The sequence below is a fragment of the Podarcis tiliguerta genome (genome assembly GCF_965153285.1).
Source record: "Podarcis tiliguerta genome assembly, chromosome: 2".
Classification (NCBI taxonomy): domain Eukaryota; kingdom Metazoa; phylum Chordata; class Lepidosauria; order Squamata; family Lacertidae; genus Podarcis; species Podarcis tiliguerta.
The window spans coordinates 37,351,922-37,373,745 of NC_139535.1; the positions used below are offsets into that span (position 1 = coordinate 37,351,922).

Here is a 21,824-nt window from a genome sequence, read left to right on the forward strand (position 1 = left end):
GGCGGCCATATTTGCAAACAGCACCCATTTTTTATATTTCCCAGTTGTAATGAATGGAGAACGCAGAACATCACTTGTATACAGAATGGCTCGGAACCTGGAGCGCAGATCGAAGTGTAAAAAGCATAGTGCAATTCAGAAATTTGTTTTGTTTAAAAACAAAATAGATACAAGGTGAATCTTTGGGCCCATGCACATTCCCTTCCCAGAATTTTTGAGCCATAATTTATACCAATCCATTCAGCTGCTATTGAAAACAGAGGAATTTTATAATTTCACTTCACTAATCCACTGTTTGGAAATAAAGTTAACTTTGCTATTTAAACTGGCACCATAGTGACCTCTAGTGGATAGCTGAGAAATCAATCCTGACTCAAAGGAAAAAGCAGGGTGGGGGGAGAGAGAGCATAAAATATAAAGAAGTTGAATTATATCCTTATAAGCTGCCAACAAACAAGATTTCCAAAACTGATTGCTGTTCTGTGTGCTAAGCTTTTGTTTTCTGTGACTGAAAATAGACAGCGTTCTTTTGTTTGGGAGATCTGCAAGCAAAAGTAATTTACTCCCGGAAGGGAGTGGAGTAGCTAAGACACTCTTCTGATGGGAAGATAAAATATGCTTAAATGACAATTCTTGGAGATTTTACCACAGCTGATGGCTAGAACAGCAGAAGCACAAGGAAAATGGACATGGGTACAGCAAGCATTCTGAAACTGGCCGGCCATTGGTCTCTGTGTACTTAACCAACACTTGAGTTGTAGTGCAATTTAGAGCATGCAAGGAAATGAATGTCTGTTGCAGCTGTAGCTTAATGGAATAACTGTGATCTAAATGGAGGATATGACACAACTGGCCTTTGCATCCATTGGAAAACAACCCACAGTTGAGCCGTACCTTGAATTCCACCTGTGAGCTGGATGGTGTACTTAGGTCATGCAAAGGCAGCCTTTATTATTGTGGTCTCCGTGTGCAGCACCCCAAGGGTCAGGTGAAACTCACTCAACCCTTTGTAGTTCACAGTCTATTTAGATGAATTACTAAAGTCAAGCAAGCCCGGATCAAATTGAATGGGTCACTTCCCTGAGGAATACTCTTTCTTTATAGAAGAAGAGTTTGGATTTGATATCCCGCTTTATCACTACCCGAAGGAGTCTCAAAGCGGCTAACATTCTCCTTTCCCTTCCTTCCCCACAACAAACACTCTGTGAGGTGAGTGGGGCTGAGAGACTACAGAGAAGTGTGACTAGCCCAAGGTCACCCAGCAGCTGCATGTGGAGGAGCGGAGATGCGAACCTGGTTCCCCAGATTACGAGTCTACCGCTCTTAACCACTACACCACACTGGCTTTATACCATCTTCACTGTGTTTTGTATGTTTTGTAGTGTTCATAGGTGAATCATATCTTTTATTATGGGCACCATACATTCTGTAATGCAACTCAAAATTAGTCTATTCACCATAGCCAGACAAATGACAAGGCAAAATATTGGCCTCACCAAACATTTGGATGACGTTCTGCTGCTTGGCACATTTTTGTTCCTCTGCCTGCTACTCTGGGGCAATGTTACCCCCTCCCCCCCTTTCTTATTTGACATCACTACCTTCTGCCTTCTTTGACTTCACTGCCATTTGTTCTGATTGGCTATGGCAACCCTTTTTTTTTTACAGGTATTCTTGACATCATGATGTCAGACATTGGCTGTGGCTTCTTCCCATGGCAGTGAGGGCAAAGGGACTTCCCACTTGCTGCTCACATGGCATCATAATGACTGCAGGTGGTTGAAACCTGTCACAGTTCAAAGGAGGTCACTGATCAGCAGATTGGTGGTTACAGCAAGCCACTCTGAATGCACCCTCTAGCACCAATCAGCTGACTATCGCTGAAAGGGCATCTTCAAAGGAGATTGCTGTAACCACCAAACAGCTGATTGGTAACCACTTTGATGTCTCTGCAGAAGTAAAAACACAGTATTTATAAATGGAGAATTTCCCCCTCTGCAGAGGACGCAGCTTGGGTTCAAAGCCCATTGGGGAACTCCCTGGTGTAGCTGATCCCAGCATGGCTCCCAGTCAGCTGGCCAAGGAGCAATTGAGAGCTCCCTTAAATCCATGTCCATATGACATATGATGTCAGGTGTGTGGATGGTTTGTGAGAAACCACCCCATGGGCCAATTTGGGATCTGTGCTGGACCTAATGGGGCCCAAGAAGTGAAGGTTCCCAAACCCTGACAGATTGTCTATGCAGATATATGCATATACAGGTCTGGGGGTTTTGTTCGTTTGTTTCAATTGGAATTCATGGATCAGCCTTTATAGATGAATGAGAAGCATTATGTGCAGTATGGGTGAATACATGGGCTTCTCTTTCCATTATAAATCACTGAATTGGGAGAAGTGCCTGCTAATCTGTAAATACCATATTTTCCGCCCTATAGGATGCACTTTTTCCCCTCCAAAAATGAAGGGGAAATGTGTGTGCGTCCTATGGGGCGAATGCAGGCTTTCACTGAAGCCTGGAGAGTGAGAGGGGTCGGTGCGCACCGACCCCTCTTGCTCTCCAGGCTTCGGGCAGCTCTCCGCAAGCCATGGGAGCCCAGCAGGAAGTTGCGCCCGGCTCCCACGGCTTGCGGAGAGCTGCCTGCATCCCGAAGCCTGGGGCGCGCAGCAGAGCGCACCCCGGGCTTTGGGCAGCTCTTCGCAAGCCTGGGGAGGCCAGCGCAACGTCACGCTGGGCTCCTATGGCTTGCGGAGAGCTGCCTGAAGCCTGGAGAACAAGAGGGGTCGGTGCGCACCGACCCCTCTCACTCTCCAGGCTTCAGTGAAAGCCTGCATTCGTCCCTAGGCTTGCGGATAGCAGCCTGTTCTGGGGGCTGGGGTTGGGGGAAGCTCAGGCTTCCCGCGCCCCAGCCCCGTGCCTGGGAGGGAAATTAAAAAAAAATTCTTTATCCCCCCCCAAAAAAAAACTAGGTGCACCCTATGGGCCGGTGCGCCCTATGGGGCGAAAAATACGGTAGTTGTGCATTTGTTTTCATGTTTTTCTTCTGATTACCACAGAACTTTAAATCTTGCCACATGTGCATCCATCAACTGAACATGGATATCTTTATTTATGGGCTGGTTTAATGAAATTACTGTCTTGCATAACAGTTGGAATTTTCATTTGCTTGTTCTTTAGGACTGGAGCTATCCATGTAGGAGACCGGATATTAGCTATTAATAATGTAAGCCTTAAGGGGAAGCCTCTGAGTGAAGCCATTCATCTACTCCAGATGGCTGGAGAAACTGTAACTCTGAAGATCAAGAAGCAAACCGAAAGTAAGTTCTCATTCTAAAAATCTGTGTGTATCATCTGGCACACCTGGAGCCAAAATCAGTACAGATCAATGTAGCAATCTCCACTTCTTGGACAAGGTTCTTGGGCAGTCACTGGCCAAATCCAGACTCTCTTGGATGACACTGGTTGTATGCCTTGTATGCCTCCTTCTGGCAACTCCTGCAGCCAAGCTGGTGCCAAATGTATTGCTCTGCTCAGAGGCACCAGCTTCTGAAGGAGAATTGGGGGGAGGTGATGTCACATGGTGCATGATGCCATATGCGTGACATAAGGATGGCTGGGGGACCTTTAAAAATATATGAGGTCAAGGCATAAATGCATTGTATAATGATTGCATCCTCTGTCTACATTATTAAACTGCTGTTCCCTTTAATACTATTCCTGTTAATGCCCCTGTTGTGTTGGACTACTGGATTGTGGGGAAATGTCTTAGTTTCCTTGGGAGACTTCTTTAAAACAAGGAGAAGGAGGCGAAAGCACCAAGATCAATAGGTGACTCCATTGACAGGTATAATCTCAAGCACCCACTTGAGAATCTGTTCAAGAAGCTGACTAGATTTTGAGCTGTCTGCTTCCCTTTAAAAAACATCTTCAGACCTGCCAATGTGGAAAGTGATTTTTATTTCTCCCCTCCTTCCTTAACACTGTTTGAGCAGCCTCACTTTGACGCAGCATTAAGTTTCTGAAAGAATTGCTGAAAAGCCAATTGGGGGAAAACTTAATCGGCATCCTTCACTGCCAACCACCTGTCAGTCAAGCATCTCACATCAGACTCTGTGTCTCTGCAGAGTCCCTTACTTTTGAAATTCTGATGCAGCAGCAACCTGGCCTGCCAAACTAAGGAGCTCAGCCAATGTCTTGAAAGGACTGAAGTTCACTTTAAAGTCCTGACTGATGTTCATGTGTAAAATTGAGAAATAGGCCTCTGTCCTTCTGTTCTTTGCTTTTAATGAAGACAACTTGACAGTGTAACCATGCAATTTAATTTTCATGCTTGAAGGGACCATTAGATTTCAATCACATCCATTTTCCTCCCTCTCTAATTCAGTCTTTCAGCTCTTCATGAACACAGAGGATTTTCCGGGTGCAGTCCCTCCTACTTTCCTTCCTAACCACTGATAAATTAGATCTCCTACTTGCTTTTCCTTTTGCTTTCTTAGCACTTTTTACTCTGGCAGAGATAAAACACCTCCCTCACCTCTGATCTCCTTTAAGTCTCTTTCCTGCTGCAAGGAGTTGTACTGACATCCATAAACAAAGACAGCTGCAATACATTATTGTACTTCTCTCCAGTCTCACTCACTTTTCTCTTTTTTCCTTTTCTTCAAAAGACCTGTGACCTGCCTAGAGCCAACTGGGGGTGGGTGGGTGGGGGGGAATTGAAGTGTTTGAGGAGAGAGGTAGTTCCCAGTTTCTGCTGGAAGCAGAAGCTACCACTAAAATCGTTGTGCTTTAAAAACACTCTTCTGCTGTGGAACTTCCTCAAGAGGTTGCAGAGGCAGCACTTTGCAGGTTTGACTCGATTTAGGAGGAGACTGAACTTGAGACTTGTGGTGTTTCTAAAAATATTTAATTTTACAACTATAAAAGTAAAGCCGTGTGTGTGTGTGTGTGTGTGTGTGTGTGTGTTTGGAGTTGATCAACTCCTGACAGGTAGGTCACCTCAGATCCCTAGAGAGAAATACCTGCGCCTAAGGATGGTCAAATCTGTCAATTTCACTTTCTCACTATTTTAATCTTAAATTCAGTTTGCCACGTTTTTGCAGCAATTTGCAGTTACTGTTTTTTTAATCCCCATGAAAATTTGTCAGAATTTCTCCTATTAAATATACCTTTTTGTATGCAGTTTTGACTAATGTACACATTTTTTTAAAGCAATTTCCCCTAATATGATGCATTTTTGTGTCTCTTTATTAATATATGCATTTTACTGCATTCTTTCTCCTAACATATATTCTATACATTGTTTGGGGTGGAGAATTGCATTGCAAAATTCGGAGAAGCGCAAATTTCAAAGGATAGGTGTGCTTTGATTTGCACATTTCATAGAACTGTAGGGTCGGAAGGGACCTCAAGGGCCAGTTAGCCCAATTTCTCTTTTTAAGAGGTGCACATTAGGTAGTTACTTACTAAAATGCAAACTAAATTGAATTTCTCCTCCATCCCTTCATCCTCTCCAATGTGCCTTCCAATCTCCACGTCAGTGCTCTCTTTCCTGCTCATTCCATCATCCTAAAAAACTGCAAACTCTTTCACAGAGAGACCTTTAAAGGCCCAACCTTAGCTGAGTTTGGGAATCACCATCCCCCAACAGCTCTCACAGTCCAGAGATGATCTCTGTAGCTCTCAACCATTAGCTATTATGGTGTGAAACACGTTAATAGTCTTTCGCAGAGCTTTCCCCAAGAGAGGATATAGCTGGCACAGCTCGTCCGGCAGTCATAATGATATTTTTACTCACAGAAGCTCTTTGGAGCACTTTCTGCGTATGACACATGAGTCAAAATGAACGGAGGAGAGTGAATTCCTATCAATCATTCTAAGCCTGAGCTATTTGAAATTGGAATTCCACAGCCATCTCAAGTACTCCATCATAAGCAATTTAACCCATCCTAATTTGGGGAGACTATAGTGGGCTCCCCCCTTTCTTTAAAGTACAGTCTTTATCTCAGGAGATGTTCTAAGGTGAAAGAGAAAATTGTCAAGGTTATGGTGGTTTTAAGTGTTGAGTAAAGAATAAATCACTTTACAATCGCTAAATCAGAAAAGCCACTTACTTGGAAATAAGTCTTTTTACTTGATTTCACTGAACTTACTTGCAAGCAGATGCACTTACGATCACACGCTAGCAGTAGTCGTGATTGGTGTGATTTTTACACCTGGAAAGCCGCTCTCCCACTCTTAATTTCACATTTGGTTGGTGCAACTTGAAGCTGCCATGGGTCAAAAAGGCTTACAGGATGAAGGGGAAAGAAGGGCAGCACCTCCTTGCTACAGGGATAAGGGAACATCAGTGTTCTGCACACCAGACCCTCCATCTTCTGGAAAACACAACATTGGGCCTGCAACCTGATATGAGACTTACCAACCATTGAGGTAAAGGTAAAGGTACCCCTGACCATGAGGTCCAGTCGCAGACGACTCTGGGGTTGCAGTGCTCATCTTGCTTTACTGGCCGAGGGAGCCAGCGTACAGCTTCCGGGTCATGTGGCCAGCATGACTAAGCCGCTTCTGGCGAACCAGAGCAGCGCATGGTAATGCTGTTTACCTTTCCACCAGAGCACTACCTATTTATCTACTTGCACTTTGAAGTGCTTTCGTACTGCTAGGTTGGCAGGAGCAGGGACCGAGCAACGGGAGCTCACTCCATCATGGAGATTCAAACCGCTGACCTTCTGATCGGCAAGCCCTAGGCTCTGTGGTTTAGACCACAGTGCCACCCATTAGCTGGTGATTATAACATAACAAAAACAGAGCAGGCGAGCTTCACAGAAATGTCTCTAACCTTTTGTGCATACCTGTGCATCTTTATTTTGACCCCAGGGACTTACCCGAAACAGTCTGGGAGTATAAATGAAGTGAGTGACCCAGAAGATGACCTGACTGATTCACAGAAAACTAGCAAACTCTCTGAGATTTATTCCACCACAATCCCCAGTGTGGACAGTGCAATGGAATCCTGGGACGGTTCTGGCATTGATGCTGGTTATGGAAGTCAGGGTGAGTCTGCCTTTAATGTGTGAATGCATAAGTTTGTCTCCTCCCTCCCAACTCCATTTTGAATTGCTGAGGGCCAGTTCATACATTTATATCTGAGGGGATAAAGGTTCACGCAAGCGAACATTGCCATGGGGTCAGCAGTTACGGCGAACCCCTTCAACTTCCATTTACAGGTGTGGTTTGGATTCAAACCTCACCAGCAAATGGACAAAGCAGGGTGCTTTGTCCATCTGGTTGCACGATTAAATTCCCCCTAGACATATAGGATGTCTACTGCAGAACTAGAAATGGGAGACAGACTTCCCATCCAGCTAACTTAACCATAAGATTGTCTTTCCTCAACGTAGCCATGTAAAAACGACCTGATCCTTCCTGTTTGTCTCTCTGCTCCCCATCGGATCCCAGTAGGTACATACTTGCCGCAAGCTGTTGGCATTGCCCTTCACCCACATGAATGGAGATCCAGCAGACAGAAGAACAGTACCCCTCCTGGTGATCCCAGGAAGAGTTACCCCTTTATTGATGGCAGTTTCAGTGAAGATGACTGGGAGAAGCCCAGCAGGTATGTGAGGCTTGTAAGAAAATGAGGGGGAAGGATGGGCGTGTGTTTGTGCGCATTCATATGGATCTCAAGGACCAGGCATTCCTACATGTCTTACCTGACTCCATTCGATTTGCCTCCTTCCCTTCCTCCCAAAGGAAGGGGTCAATATCAGCTTCAACTATTCCTGAAGGAATTTGACATGAAAACATTCAGATCTATTTATTCATCCACATTCCAAAAGGGACATGTCGTACAGAAAGCCCAGGCCTCACCTGTGTTTTTAGAGAAGAAATGGAACTGCAAGTGGACTTCTGGGCTAGTCTGATGAGTGGTCATTTTATTAAGTTGGATTTCTAATTGGAATGAAATAATGCTGGCATTTAGAAGTCGGCGTCTCACCTTTTCTGAATGCCCAGACTTACGTTTCATTACAGCGGGGTGTCATCTTAACAATGGCGTTCAAGCAATGGAGAGTAATTAAAAAACCTTTAATGTGTGGCCCACATTTGGTCTTTTGGGTGTTGACTAAATGGCAGTCCAGAGCTGCTAGGTATGTGAAAGGCCATATATGAAAGCAATCTAGGGTGGATGCTTATACATGACGCTGATTTTTATCTCTATCCTATCTATCCTCTGTTTGTCTGATTACCAGTAGGTATACAAGATCACATGCCAAAGTGTGTCCTGGTGATGTTGTCACCAAAAAGTCATTTCTAAGTTCCTTTTTCAATGGTGCAACGTTTTTCACGTGAGCAGGAATCCAGTATTGCAGATCTGGAATCTGATCTATGCACTAATGTTGTTAGAAGAGCTGTGTGTGTGTGTGCCTGCGCGCGTGTGTGCCTGCGCATGTACATACGTACACACACTCACATGCGTAAAATGGGGTTAAAATAATACTAAGATGCAGCATGTTAGACATCTGTAAGAGTCTGTTTGGATGAAGCCCAGGGTTCAGCATTAAATTAGCAAGTATTACATGGGAATGGAGGGCGAGGGGAGAGGTACCAATTCCATAAGGTTTTGAGTGGCCTATGCAGCCTGAACTAATCCCACTAATTTTCCAGTTTGAACTAGAAGGGATTGGCATAGTCCTCATATGGTGCCAAGTGACCCGAATCTGTTTGCTGTGATAACTCAGGAATCTGCCACCTGCAAATGGCCTAACTGCTCATCACTCTGCTGTCTTCCACACCTCAGCAGTTCATCAAAGGCTGCCCAACCACAGACCTTGCTTTGGCCTTAGACTCCTTGCCATTCCATTGGGTTACCTGAGTTGCTGTGGTTTGTAATGGAATTCTGAAGGGCTGGCTACATCTGGGTTGGCAAGCAGCTGTGAAAACAAAGTCAGTCTTGGTCCAAACAAGACTCTGTCCAAAGGATAAGGGAAAGTGGGCGAGGATGGAAGAAGGCATAAAATTAAAAACATGAACCTTCAACTCAACATTCCCTCTGTTTGTATCACAGTTCTTTGTAGTGTTGACTCATTAAAACAATAATCATTTCCTTGGCATGAATTTCCAAAACCATTTCATATGACTTTAGTTCATTTTTAATTGCTGCTCTCCCTTTAGCGATCTAAGAAGTGACATGGAAATGTCCACGCAAATGAGAAGCAGGCGTCGCAGTTATGCACTTAGCTATTTTTTAAGTGCCGACAAATGATAATAACCTATCAAAATGCCCATTGTGAGAATAGCTTGTTTGTGTGTGGAGAGAGGCATTGCACTGCTCTGTGGTCTTCCTGTCAGGCCATTCAGTGTCAGGGTTGGAGAACAGACTTCACCTTCCATACCGCAGTGGCACTAAGTGCAGCGGGTTGGTTTTCCCTCAGGGGAAGAAATGGCAACGAACCACAGAAAGTAAAGTGGCACACCAGTAGGCTCACCCACTTCTTGTCCCAAGTGAATGGAGCCATTTGAAACTCAAGCCTGCTTCTCTCAGTGGAGCCACTGGCGGAGGAAGAGGAGTGCAGGAAGAGCACACTGCCCCTGGCAGTGTGATCCCGGTGGGGTGCCATTGTGGCTGCCCCCCTGCTCCCAGGATGTGCGCCAGCCCCACCCCCACCTGCTCTCCACCACTGAGTGGAGCCCCAAACTGGGTTCAGTATATCTGGGTTTCCCTGGAGTGTGATTGACTGTTAAAAGCATGGGGCAGAACGTGGGGAACTGACTCTTATATACAAGGGAAAGGACTGTTTTGCCCCCTTTTTACCCCAAAAAGAGAGGGTGGTGTGGATATCAGCAAGCACAAACCTCTCTACTTCTTCAAGGGAGAAGTATATAATGAGCAGGGGCAGCAGAATAGATTAGCATTTAGGTTTATTGAAAGTATAACTACAGACCTGCGCAAATGAGAGATATAGGTCCTGTTGAACCCTCTGTATATTTCTGCATTTAGTGTTTAAATTGCTTGCCTAGTCTAGGGGAAGCCATTTTATATACATCATTTTTTACATTATATACTCCCACAGATACCTGATGTATTTCTCATTTTCTCACCACGTCTGTTACCCTCTGTGTTTTTCTCTCTCTTCTCAGGTGTTCTGTGTCTCAGATCTGAACTCTGTCCCATCCGCCTTTGTACTAACAGTCTCTGAGGCTCCTGGTTTACCCATAATGCATCCTTTTTTTCTTTTACTTCTCTATTTCACCAAAACGTCTTCCTAAACCTACAATCTTCCTACAGGCACTTTTTATTTTACCCTTTTGAACGTGGCATTACTACACCAGTGTAATTCTTCCTCTTGAAGGACTTTTGCCCTGTTAGTGAAAGTGCATGGAGGTTTTGTATTTGGACTCTCTCTTGCCTGAAAAGTTCATATTGTTTGCTTTTGTATATGAAGACTCTGCCAAGTCTCTGCTTTTACTGGCGAGCCACTTGCTGTAGCCTTGCGGCTTCCACCCTGCTCCAGAAGAGTGCTGACAATCTTTGGTTCCTACGTTACAACAGATATCCCAACCGCCAAAATGGCCTTGAGACCGCACATGAGGATAATTTTTGGCGTGTTTTTGGAGAAGCTTTGGAGGACTTGGAAACATGCGGCCAGTCTGAGCTTTTGAGGGAGATTGAGGTAAATTAACCTTTGAAAGCAGAAGGGGTGTCTAGCTGTACCACTTCTAGTAAGTTCCCCTCTTGGTCCTTCTTGAGCTGCGTCTTTCTGGTTGTGACTGAGGGGAGCTGGAGCTAATGGCAGGGTGAACAGGGTGCTCTATATTCCCCCTTCCCTGCATAGTCCGAGTGTCACCCTTTATAAAGTGTGATTCCTTTCAAGGTAATATCACTAGAAGCTTATAGTATGCTTCTTGAGCAGGTTGAGCAGGTATTACAAGGGTACAGGCACACAGGAAGGTTAGACCTGTTTTCCCCAAAATCTATATTAGCCTTTGCCAGCCTAATCCAAACTAGCACTGCTCTCCCAAGCAGAAAATTGGGATTTTCATCCTTTTTTTGTTTGTCAGAAGCATGGCCCCTGCATTTCAAGTGCTTGAAGCAGTCAAATTATCATTCATGCGTAAGGCTAGGTACACATAGCAGTTTAAAGTGGATTAAATGTTTATTGCATTGAACACATAACATTGTCCCCATCTAAGTGGCACTTCCCCTGTGTAGTTCAGATTTTCCCAATAATGCAGTAAGGAAACAAAAATCCTACATAAAATTGCTTATTGCCCAACTGTGGACATACTGAAGCACATGATGAAGGTTTCATGTGTGTGGTGACTTTTCTGGGTATCATCTATCACCTGACCCCCTACTTCTGTCGGTGAGGTGCTCCTCGGTTTGTCATGACACACACTTCATTTGTTCTTAACCTGCTGTTTTGTGCAAGTCTGGTATATCAGAAAACTTGAATCTCAAAAACAAAATTTATAAAAGGGTGGCAGGTACAAGTAAAAAATTACCTGCCTGCATGTCCAATATGCACCTTAGGTTTTTCAAACTCAGAGAGGGTGAGTTGCTGGTGGGGCTCAAAATTCAACTTCTTTTTTTTAATCTACTCTTTTGTGCAAATCTGGTGTATATGAAAACTTGTAACAATTTTTTTTTAATGGCCACACATGCAGGTAAACAAATAATTTTGTGCATGTCCACAATGGGCCTCATGTTTCCAGAACTCTGGGAGCGCGTGGAAGTATTGATGGAGGTGAGGGAACAACAACACACACTGCAAATTCATCCCCAAAAGCACCACCCACTAGCATGGATGGGAAACACTGAGATAGCATTCAGTTGAGAATGCTTGTGTATGGATGGACAAGTACAAAAGTGTACATAGAAACAGCAACTCTGTTTCTATGGTGTGCATCTAGCATTGGCCAAAAGGAGAATCATAATAGGGCAGTAAGTCTTGCCATGATATTGTGGTGCTGTGGCCAGTTCCCATAAATTGCAAGTGCACGGCCAAAATGTTGTTTTCCATGTGGGCTGGCATTTCTCATATACGCCAATTCAAGTGAACTCATGATGAATCCTGATCAGGGTTTGCAATTGGCAGCATCCCATAGTAATGGGAGTCCTGAAGCGTCCTTGAGCAATGGCACCCTGTTCTCTCTCTGAACTTTGTCTGGCCAGTGTTTGTTTGGGTGGGAGGTTCTGGAGCAGAGGATGCAGGAGTTGGGACATTCATCTTGCCCTGAACCTTGCTGTTCATGTTGCTTCTTGCACCGAGCTCACTGTGTTCTCTCTGTGTGTGTGTGGTTGTTTTTTTACTTACCCCTCCATAGGCATCCATCATGACAGGGAGTGTACACAATCTAGACCTTGACGGGGGCAAGTTGCTCATGAACTCTGTCAACCAGGCAGGACTGAGCCCACCAAGGAAAGGGAACACCAAGAGCTCAGGTGAAGGGAAGGGCAATGCCAATGTCACTCCCACCAAGAAAAATGACAGGAATTTGGAGATTAAGATGATGAAGGAAGAGATCCAAGAAATCATGTCTCCTACCCCTCTTGAGCTGCACAAGGTTTGTTCTGAAGAATGGTCTGGTTATGGGTTTTAAGACTGTGGGGTAAAGATAAGATAGGGGTGGGTAAAGGACTGAAAAAAGAATAATCTCCAGAGGCGGATTTGCCCCATTACTAAGTTTCTGGATAAACGTCTTTGAGCACAGGATGGCAGGGCATGGAATGTTCTACTGGTGTTAGTAAGCAGTTGTCCTCTAGTGGAGACAGCGCCCTCTTCCTGCCACTCCCTTGCAATGGACCCCACACACCTAGCAAAACTGGAACAGGCCATAGTTCAGGGGTAGAGCACATGCTTTGGATGCAAAAGGTCCCAAGTGCAACCTCCAGCATCTCCAGGCAGGGCTGTCTGAATCCATGGAGAACCTGCTGTTGCTAGTCAGTGTTGGTGATACTGAGGTAGGTGGACCTAATGAACTGGCTTAGTAGAAGACCGCCTCCTATAATAGGATGGCTTTGCAGTAAAGCGGGTGACACACACAGGTAAACAAGAGTCTCGGGGCAGGAGTAGCACAATGGCTTCTGCTCTCATTTTAGTGGCGGGGGAGAGGTGTAAGCACGGGACTCGTGGGGGGGTACACCTTCCTGTTCTCATTTCCTATCACTTCTGAAAGGCCTATGGAAAATGTGAGGTTCAACATGCAAATGCAGCATTGCTGTCAGGGATATCTAATCTTGCCTAACAGCAATGGCATGCAATCCATGGACACACGTAAGCAGAGGAATGCTTACCATTGCACCAGCTTCTCCAAAAAGGCTTTTAGTGGTTCAGAAGTCTTTCAGGCATTTTGCTAGAAACCAAACGTTCCTGTTTAAACAGCAGAGCTTTATTCTCAAGGCTGACAAGGTAGTCGATTTAAAGTTGGAACAGCGCCTGCCCCCCCCCCAAGCAACAGCATTGCTGGTTCGCACTGAGAGCCTGACTGTGTGCATTGCGTCTGACCAAATGACCTTTTCTGATAGCAATGTTGATGCTCTCCAAGTAAAGATTAGTAATTAGGACTACAGTACTAACCCCACTTACTTGGGACTAAGCCCCATTGAATTCGGTGTGGCTTGTTTCTGAGTAGGCATGGTTAGGACTGCTCTGCAAACGTGCTCTGTTCCTGACCCCACATTCGAACTAGGGATCATTATTGGGAGGAGTGTTAGAGCAATGTTATCACCTTATCCTTGTTTGTCCTGTGCCCTAGTTCTGCTGCTGATGCTTTCTTGGAAAACACTGGCCATTTTCCTACTTCCGTGCCGCATGCCCACACGTTCACTCTTGTCGCATCAGCATTGCACTTGGTTCCCATGGCTTACGGTGCCGCTTGAGAACACAGACCTGAAGCTGTTGTTTTACATTCACCATAGCTACTTAGTGACCGAGTTTGACATTTTAGGCTGAAACAGCTGAAATTTGCAAAAACTTTAGAATGAGACCCTCATTTATTCTTCAAGCACCGGGGGAGGGGGGGAGGCACTTTCTCCTCATGCTTTGTCCTCTGTTTTTGCTGTTCGTACCAAATTAGACTTTCCTTTTCCTTTTCAGATAACTATTTATAAGGATCCAGAGACTGAAGACTTTGGATTCAGTGTCTCAGATGGCTTGCTGGAAAAGGGCGTCTATGTGAATATGATCCGCCCAGATGGGCCAGCTGATCAGTGTGGACTCAAGCCCTATGACAGAGTCCTTCAGGTAATAACTAGAAATAACAGCAAAAGGTTTAAGAAACCCAAACGGGTCTGTTTCTTGAAGAAGAGCTTGCATCTGGGGCGAACCACCTGGGTTCATACTAGTGGCTGTTGGAATAGTCTGTCTAAAACGGTACACTTTCTCTTTCTTTCTGTCCTACTGTTGCACAATTTCACTGATGGAAAGGTTTCTGTTTTCCTTAACCCAGGGGATGCCACCCTTTTTTGGGCCAGGGGGCACATTTGGAATTTTGACATAGTGCCATGGATGCCTGTCACAAAATGGCCGCCATAAGATGGTGCAGGAAAGGGCAAGCCCAGTGCAAACAGGAACTGTGAGCAAGAGGAGCAAACAATCTCTCATGCATTGTGGGCTTTTATAGAGACCTTTCATGGGCATTATAGGAGGTACTAGCAGGTATGCTGGCAGCCAAGGGCACTGCGTTGGCCACCACTGCCTTAACTTGTCCTCCAGCTCTGTAGCACAAGCCATTCATACCCACACATTTTCCCTCCCTGAACTCATTGTAGCTATTCCACAGGAAAAAGCCACCTAGACCTTCAGGAGGCTCTTTATTAATGCATTGGCACACCTCACTGGCGTTTCTGGTGGGGGTAGGAAAAGAAGTGACATCTTGAGGTCCAAACTGTTTTGTCGGCCTCTCCTGAGGCAGCTGTTCGGACCAGAAATGCTGGAGGCAGTTGGTACAACCCCCCTCCCTGCTCTGCAAGCAGTTACATTCATTATTTTAGAAGTCTTGCAATTCCCTGAAGGATTATTTTGCTGTTCCCTTCAGCATTTAAAAAGACTTTATTGGCTGTGCCACAATTAACTCTAACACATGTAGGGTCAGTAACTGAAAATCTGGCAAAAAATAAGGGGGAGGCTCATTTGTGCTTGTTATGGTCCGTAGCCAGCTGGCCTGCTGCACCGTTGTTCTTTCTCAGCCTCAAATGAAAGACCAGCAGAAAGAAGGAATTGGGGGAAGAGCGGAGAGGGGGAACAAAAAAAAAGTAATTAGGCTGCTGGCCACGTTTCTGCAGAATGTTGGCAATGTCACAGCCTGCACAAGCACCAAAGTGTTCCCCTTGAACGCACACTAGACCCAAAGAGGAACCATGAGAAGAGGACTTCAGTATATCTGCATGGGACACCACTGAGGAGATGACCTTGTCGTCACTTCTGTATGATGGTCTCAGCAGGACTGTAGCTTGAGGCGGTGGGAAGAGAATCGGCCTTGCATACAGGAAGTCCCAAGTGCAGGGGTGAAGCAGCCACCTCAGGTGTTGCCTCTGCGGGCACCCTGTCCACCCAGCTGGTGGCAGAGAAGCAGCGCTGGTTTGCAGGAAGATCTCACTGGATTTTTGTGGGATCTCACTGGAAACCACTGCTGTTGTCACCTCAGGTAAGGGAGGGCATGGCAGCACATGTCTGTTTGGCCTCAGGCATTGAAAGGGTCAGGCCCAAGTGCAATGCCAGCATCTCCAGGTGGGGATGGGAAGAAGAAGAGTTTGGATTTGATATCCCGCCTTTCACTCCCCTTCAGGAGTCTCAAAGCGGCTAACATTCTCCTTTCCCTTCCTCTCCCACAACAAACACTCTGTGAGGTGAGTGGGGCTGAGAGACTTCACAGAAGTGTGACTGGCCCAAGGTCACCCAGCAGCTGCATGTGGAGGAGCGGAGACGCGAACCCGGTTCCCCAGATTAGGAGACTACCGCTCTTAACCACTACACCACACTGGCTCCCTAGAGCACAGCTAGCGGCCAGTGCAGACAGAACTGAATGAAATAGACCACTGGTCTGACTCTGTAGCATCCTAGTTAGAGGAAAGTGTTGAGCCGGGAGTGATCCGTAAAGGGCTTTCTAAAGGTCAGAAAAATATAGATGGATTTGTTTGACCCATAAAATCTTCAACCAGATGCAGGGGAATGGAAGAATTAACCCTAGAGCCAATTAACCTTCCTTGGCCTCGGGGTTGCATTCAAGGTTGGGCAGCCCTCTGAGGGTCACATGCCATTATCAGATGCACCCACTTGCAGACACTCGCCGCACAAACATATCACGAAAACCCACGTCTGCAGATCACACAGAGACACAGAGACACACAATGCGTTCTCTCTTACACCATGCTCTCTCTCTCCCTCTCTCTCTCTCCCTCCCTCTCTCTCTCTCTCTCATCCACCATGCACTCTCCCATGTGCTGACATACTATGCTCATCCCCATGGCAGCACTGGGCTGAGAGGAGCTGGGATGGAGAGAACATCCCTTGTTTGTCTCACAGGCTACAGAAACAAAAGGAGTCATCCTGCCTCAAGCACTTGGGGCTTAGAATATAAAGTAGCCCTTCACTGTCCCCAGATGCTGCTGCTTCCGAGTGTGTGCAGCAGATCTTAACATCCACATCTGTGCTTACTGTAAACTTAATTTAGATCCCACCTGCCAGTTTGACTGATTGTATACCCCACCTTACACTGTCAGCTAAATGCAAAAAATGTCGATCCGTGGGTTATCTGTCCCTGGTAGCCCTAATGAAACCTTAATTGAGTTAGGATAAAAGGTTTGTCCACAGTTTCATCAGGGATGAGGAAAAGGTAAATATTTTTAAGACAAAGAAATCAGAGAGGCTCCACCCTTAAACAACCTCCTCATAACCGGGGAGCCTTTTCTGCAAGATGAAACCCAACTGTATTATGGCGCCTTGGGTGTTACAAAATACATTTCTGGCCCCCCAAGTCACTGGCTGGAGAATAGAGTAGCCCCACAAGGATACAACAACAGCTCACCACCCCGACTTAATGCTTCTGGTTAGATTTTTGTCAAAAACTGTGTCCCACAAAAAGAGTACGGTTTGATCGGATGTCTTTTCCATTCTCTCACATAACTGAGGAATTGAATGGCTCCAGGAATGTGTTTTCCTGGATTTTTCTGCCATAGCATAGCATAGTTTGGTTTGGCCTATGTTTTATATGTAGCAGAACAGCTCCCAAATTACAATCTATTGAGTGTTGACACAAGTTTAAGAATATAAGAGCACAATATGAGCCTGCTGAATCAAGCCAATGTCCTATCTAGTCCAGCATCCTGTTCTTGCAATGGCTGACCAGACAGATAGATGCCTGAGGGAAGACTGCAAGCTGGAGGTGAACGCAACAGCACTCTCACCAGCTGAGATTTCCAGCAACCGGATACTTTTTAAAAAACAACAGCACAGTAAATTAAAATGGTCTCATTTTCCTGTTTTGCATGTGTGTGTTTGTTTCCCATAATCCACTGTGAGTTTTCTCCCATCCCTTCAGGTAAACCGCATTCGAACCCGGGACTTTGACTGCTGCTTAGCTGTCCCTTTGATATCTGAAGCAGGAGACAAACTGGACCTGGTAATCAGCCGGAATCCCCTGGCCTTCACTGCCAAAGCCCAGCTCGATGAGGATTTGCCAGGCCGGCAGCCTCCTAGTGTGGAGGTCAAGGCAAACACACAGACACTCTGAATGCTGGGTGGGCTTGGCGTCAACTGTTCTTGAGGTCCTGTGGGGGTGGGGGCAAAGGGGTTGATGGGTGTCTGTAACACTTTTTTCGGTTTTACTTTTGCACTGGTATTGTGATTACTCTGTGTAATGTAACTTGCCATGAAGAAATGGGTTTCCCTTTTGTCGCATCTTGAAGCCAGTCAGCCTAGGCCTTGAAGGCCTGAGTTGAGACAGACCGATGGAAATGGTCCCGCTTTGGCTAACACGGTGGGTGGGATGCGCTGCTGTTGCCACTGAAAGCAGGAAGCAGTGCCCAGCACAACTCACCTGGGAGAGAACATCCTTTGCTCATGGTATGAGCTTCTCCAGCGAACGGGGTCACAGGGCACCAGACCATCATCTTTGCCCCTGTCTTCAAAGGGCTTGGGTACATGGTGCTATTTTCTTGTTGTTTGCTTTGTTAAATCATGTACAGTGAAACTTAATATTTAACACACACACACACCGCTTTGTTTCTGTGAAAGGCCACCCCTGCACTACCCCATAGCTTTTCCTTAGCCCACAGCAAGAAGAGCCTTGTGTCCTTTTCCCAATTCACAGCCACACTCTCCCAGATCACTGTGGTGCTTGGGATCAACCGAGAGCAGAGTTTCCCCTCCCAAGTTTTATGAAGTCCTGAGCCATTCGTCACAAAAGACTGGGCCCGGGCATGTAATTTTTTTCTCCCCATCTCAGGCACTCATCCTTTGGGGCGCAGCCTAAACACATCTACCACTATTTGACTTCAAGACAACGTGTGCTTGTTTTCTTCCTTCCTTCATCTACTGTGTTTTTCTTAGACAGCACTGATGATACCATACACAAAGGGCAGGAAACTGGCTTTTCTGGGTCACCAGTAGTAACCTTGTGTGTGCCTCCCCCTACACACACACACACACACACACACACACAGCACCAAGAATCTTTCTCTTGATTGAACCATGAGTCTGTGAGTGGGCAGCTGAATGTGAGTCACTCACATAACCCTCTTTGCCCTGACCCTCATTTTCCCCCCCATGGGAGTGGGGAAACCCTTGTATCTCCTTGTCACTGTTAAGCATGAGACATCCTCTGCGAGATTGGTATTGTGTCTCCCAGTGCACCCCCTGTGGGTCGTCCTAGTGCAAGTGCGTGCGTTTGTTTGTTTAAAAAAACCCCACTGATGATGAGGGTTGACACCCTGTTGTAACCGGTCATAGCAGCAGCCCCATGTTTTTAGTAGTTACCTTCTCCTCCCTGGCTTTCTGAGCACGATGCCTATGTGACCCTCCGTTGTAGTGATCATGGATGTGATATTCACATTCTTTGGATGATCTGCCTGCAGCAGGTGAGATGGACTTGCAACTTAAGGCCATGATCTCTTCCTTTCCACATGGCAAAAATGCCGGGGCTTGCAAATCTCGCCCCGGCCAGTCTAATGGCCTGTGCCAGGGTTTCTGGAATAGCACTTTATTGTGGTGGTTTTTTCCCGACTGTCCCCCTACAAGGGAACTTGAGTAAGACCCTGGAAATGGGAAACTGGCTCCTCTCTTCCTTTGTATGCCCTTTGTTTCTTTTGGTACCTTTCTGATGCAAATTAAGGTGCCATGTTTTGGTATGGGTAACCTTCTCCGGTAGATCAGTAAACCACAACTGGTTTTCAGATCTGAGCCCAGATTAAGCTGTGATTGCATCTACTTCTCTCTTTTTCTCTCTCTTTTTTTTAAAATAAAAAATATGCTTATTCACTTTCTGGGCCACATCAAAGTTTCTGTGCTTTCCTTAAGATGTGCATGGAGTCCCTTTGGGGCCGCATCTAGCTGTAGCCATTTTCTCTTCTCAAAGTATGCAATATTCCATACCATGGCTGCCATATAACCTAGATAATGTGCCATAAAAGAAACTGGAGGGTATTGACAGTTGAGCAGAAAAAAGGGGTTTTATATGCAATATTCCCAAAATGGCGGAAGCTCAGCGTGGCTTCAAATAGGTTTTTAATGAAGACTTTTAATAAGGCTTTAAAAAAAAAATGGTCCTTGTATCCCTTCCTATGCATTTTGAATGATACGAAAATGAAATGCATTACTTAAATGTGTATTTTTATCCATATATTAGAGTGTATTCCTTGTAAAGTATTTTTATACGCTAATTTTCTTATGTATCTATGAAAGCACAATATTCAAAGAATATTTTAGTCCTGTTTTGGACCTATTTGTAAATCTATGTATTTAAATGGTATTGCGATTACTTAGATTTTTTTAATTAAATAAAAGCAAAACAAAACAGGTTTCCTGTTTTCTTTGAAAAGTTGGCATCTCAGTGATACTTTGCCTATCTGTGGTCTATCTCTGCTTGCACTTGGATCTCTGCTGGGCTGCCTGCTTGAGACCAGAAAGTAATCTCTGGATCATCTCAGAATCAACAGAAAAGGAAAAGCAAAAGCTGAGGTTAACTTTAGCCAAAGGAACCACTTTTAAATACTTGTTGAGTTTGAATGTGAGTTTTAGTGTGCAATCCTCTACAAGTTTACTTGGAAGCATGTCTTATTGAGTCTGACAACACTTACTCTCAGGTAAGTGCTTGCAGGATTGCTGGCTTAAGTACATTCTTAGGTGGGCAGCTCACCACCTTCACTGACAGTCTCCAGCTTCTTCTGCCTCCCAGGGAACAAGAGCAGGCCTCCAATCAGAACCATTAAGACATAGCTGACTTCACATAGTAAGTCTGGGGTTGTCTCATGCTTGTGGCTGGATGGAAGCAAAAATGACTGTACTCTCCCTAATTTTGTATTATGCCATGCTCCTGTGACAGCCATTTTGTGACTGGGGCCCACAATGCATTCTCAAAATCCAAAAAACTTTTGCTGGTCCAAACCAGCTGGCAAACCCTTCAGATTTTACATTTGCAAACGTGGAGGAACAGCCCTTATTGCTTCTTTGTCCTGGTAGCCCTGGGTACATTCTGAAATCTATCTTTCATCTCATGATACTGTTCTAGTTGTATCTGTGCAAGCCATCCCACACAACAGACTCTGGGGCAGCTGAGCTTCTGCTACATCCTTAACCTTGTTTTGTTTAGCATCCAGCCTGATTAACTCAAAAGCTTGCTCACAATATTGTGACACTTTGGTTGGATCCCAGTAATGCGATTGCCATAGTGTGCATGTAAACAAACAAAACACAATACTTTCAATGCATCAGCAATGCTACCCAACTTTGAACACTGATTTTGAATACTCTTCACTATAGAATTTAGCATAATAGTTGAGAGAACATTGGAAGCAATGAGTTATTTTTTGTTGGTCTTCCATTGCCATCAGTGGTATTTTAAGCACTTTGGGTTGTGGTCAACAGTCTTCCATGTAGCACAGTAGTGGTTTTTTAAAATAGCGAAGGAACCATTCCTGGTCGTTGTATAACTCATTCCTCTTAGAAGTTAATAACACAGAGGCATTCCATCAATGTTTAGATATGTGAGACTATTTGTATGGTAACTATGAGGCTGTAAACTCATACACAAAGGGGCAATAAAGGGGGAGGGAGCCTCTGTGTTGGACACACACTTTCTCTCTCACCTCTTTTCCCTGACCTCAACACCCTCCCGCTCTTCTGGTTAATGTTCAACAGGGAAGATTTCTACTTCCAGTAAACAACTCTTTATCTGTGATCTTTGGCCTGCTTTCTAGGCTGGCATTTGTAACTGAGCAAAGACCTTTGGAGGTTTGGCGCTTGGCAGCAGATTCCTCCTGGCCTCCTGGAGAGCTGTGTAGAATGCTTGTCAACAGTTAACGTGCAGCAAACATGGTTTCAGCATTTGTGGAAGGTGACTTGCTGGCTTTCGCAAGCAGTCTACAATCCTCTACAAGCAGAGGATTGACTGACTTGCGGTACAATGAAAGCAGAGTATGTTGCACAACAAGTACAAAGGCATTTTGCTGCAAAATGTATAGGCAAGGTCACTTAAGGACTTCCCAGATCGGAGAAAAAATGTGAGATAGCAGAGATGTGACATGCATTGCATGGCTTCAACTGACACTTCATCACCCACTAAAAAACAACAACCCTGATCTTGCTGCTGTGGGATTTATTTATATTT

The 21,824-nt window shown here is 45.2% G+C and overlaps 1 protein-coding gene across 11 annotated transcripts in view; it reads left to right on the forward strand.

Annotated features, from left to right (window-relative positions):
- The window catches only part of GRIP2 (glutamate receptor interacting protein 2), a 364,422-nt gene extending 344,410 nt beyond the window's left edge, over positions 1-20,012 (forward strand). For 10 of the 11 annotated variants that reach the window (XM_083426937.1, XM_083426935.1, XM_083426933.1 and 7 more), the window contains 7 exons: positions 3,177-3,316; positions 6,879-7,055; positions 7,461-7,617; positions 10,552-10,672; positions 12,327-12,566; positions 14,099-14,245; positions 17,541-20,012. In XM_083426937.1, the coding sequence (XP_083283063.1) occupies positions 3,177-3,316; positions 6,879-7,055; positions 7,461-7,617; positions 10,552-10,672; positions 12,327-12,566; positions 14,099-14,245; positions 17,541-17,732 (1,174 nt within the window). In that variant the 3' untranslated portion in view covers positions 17,733-20,012. Of the gene's footprint in view, positions 1-3,176; positions 3,317-6,878; positions 7,056-7,460; positions 7,618-10,139; positions 10,673-12,326; positions 12,567-14,098; positions 14,246-17,540 lie in introns of all 11 variants that reach the window. The other variant, XR_014507912.1, reaches the window with a different exon arrangement.
- Positions 20,013-21,824: the final 1,812 nt, after the last annotated feature.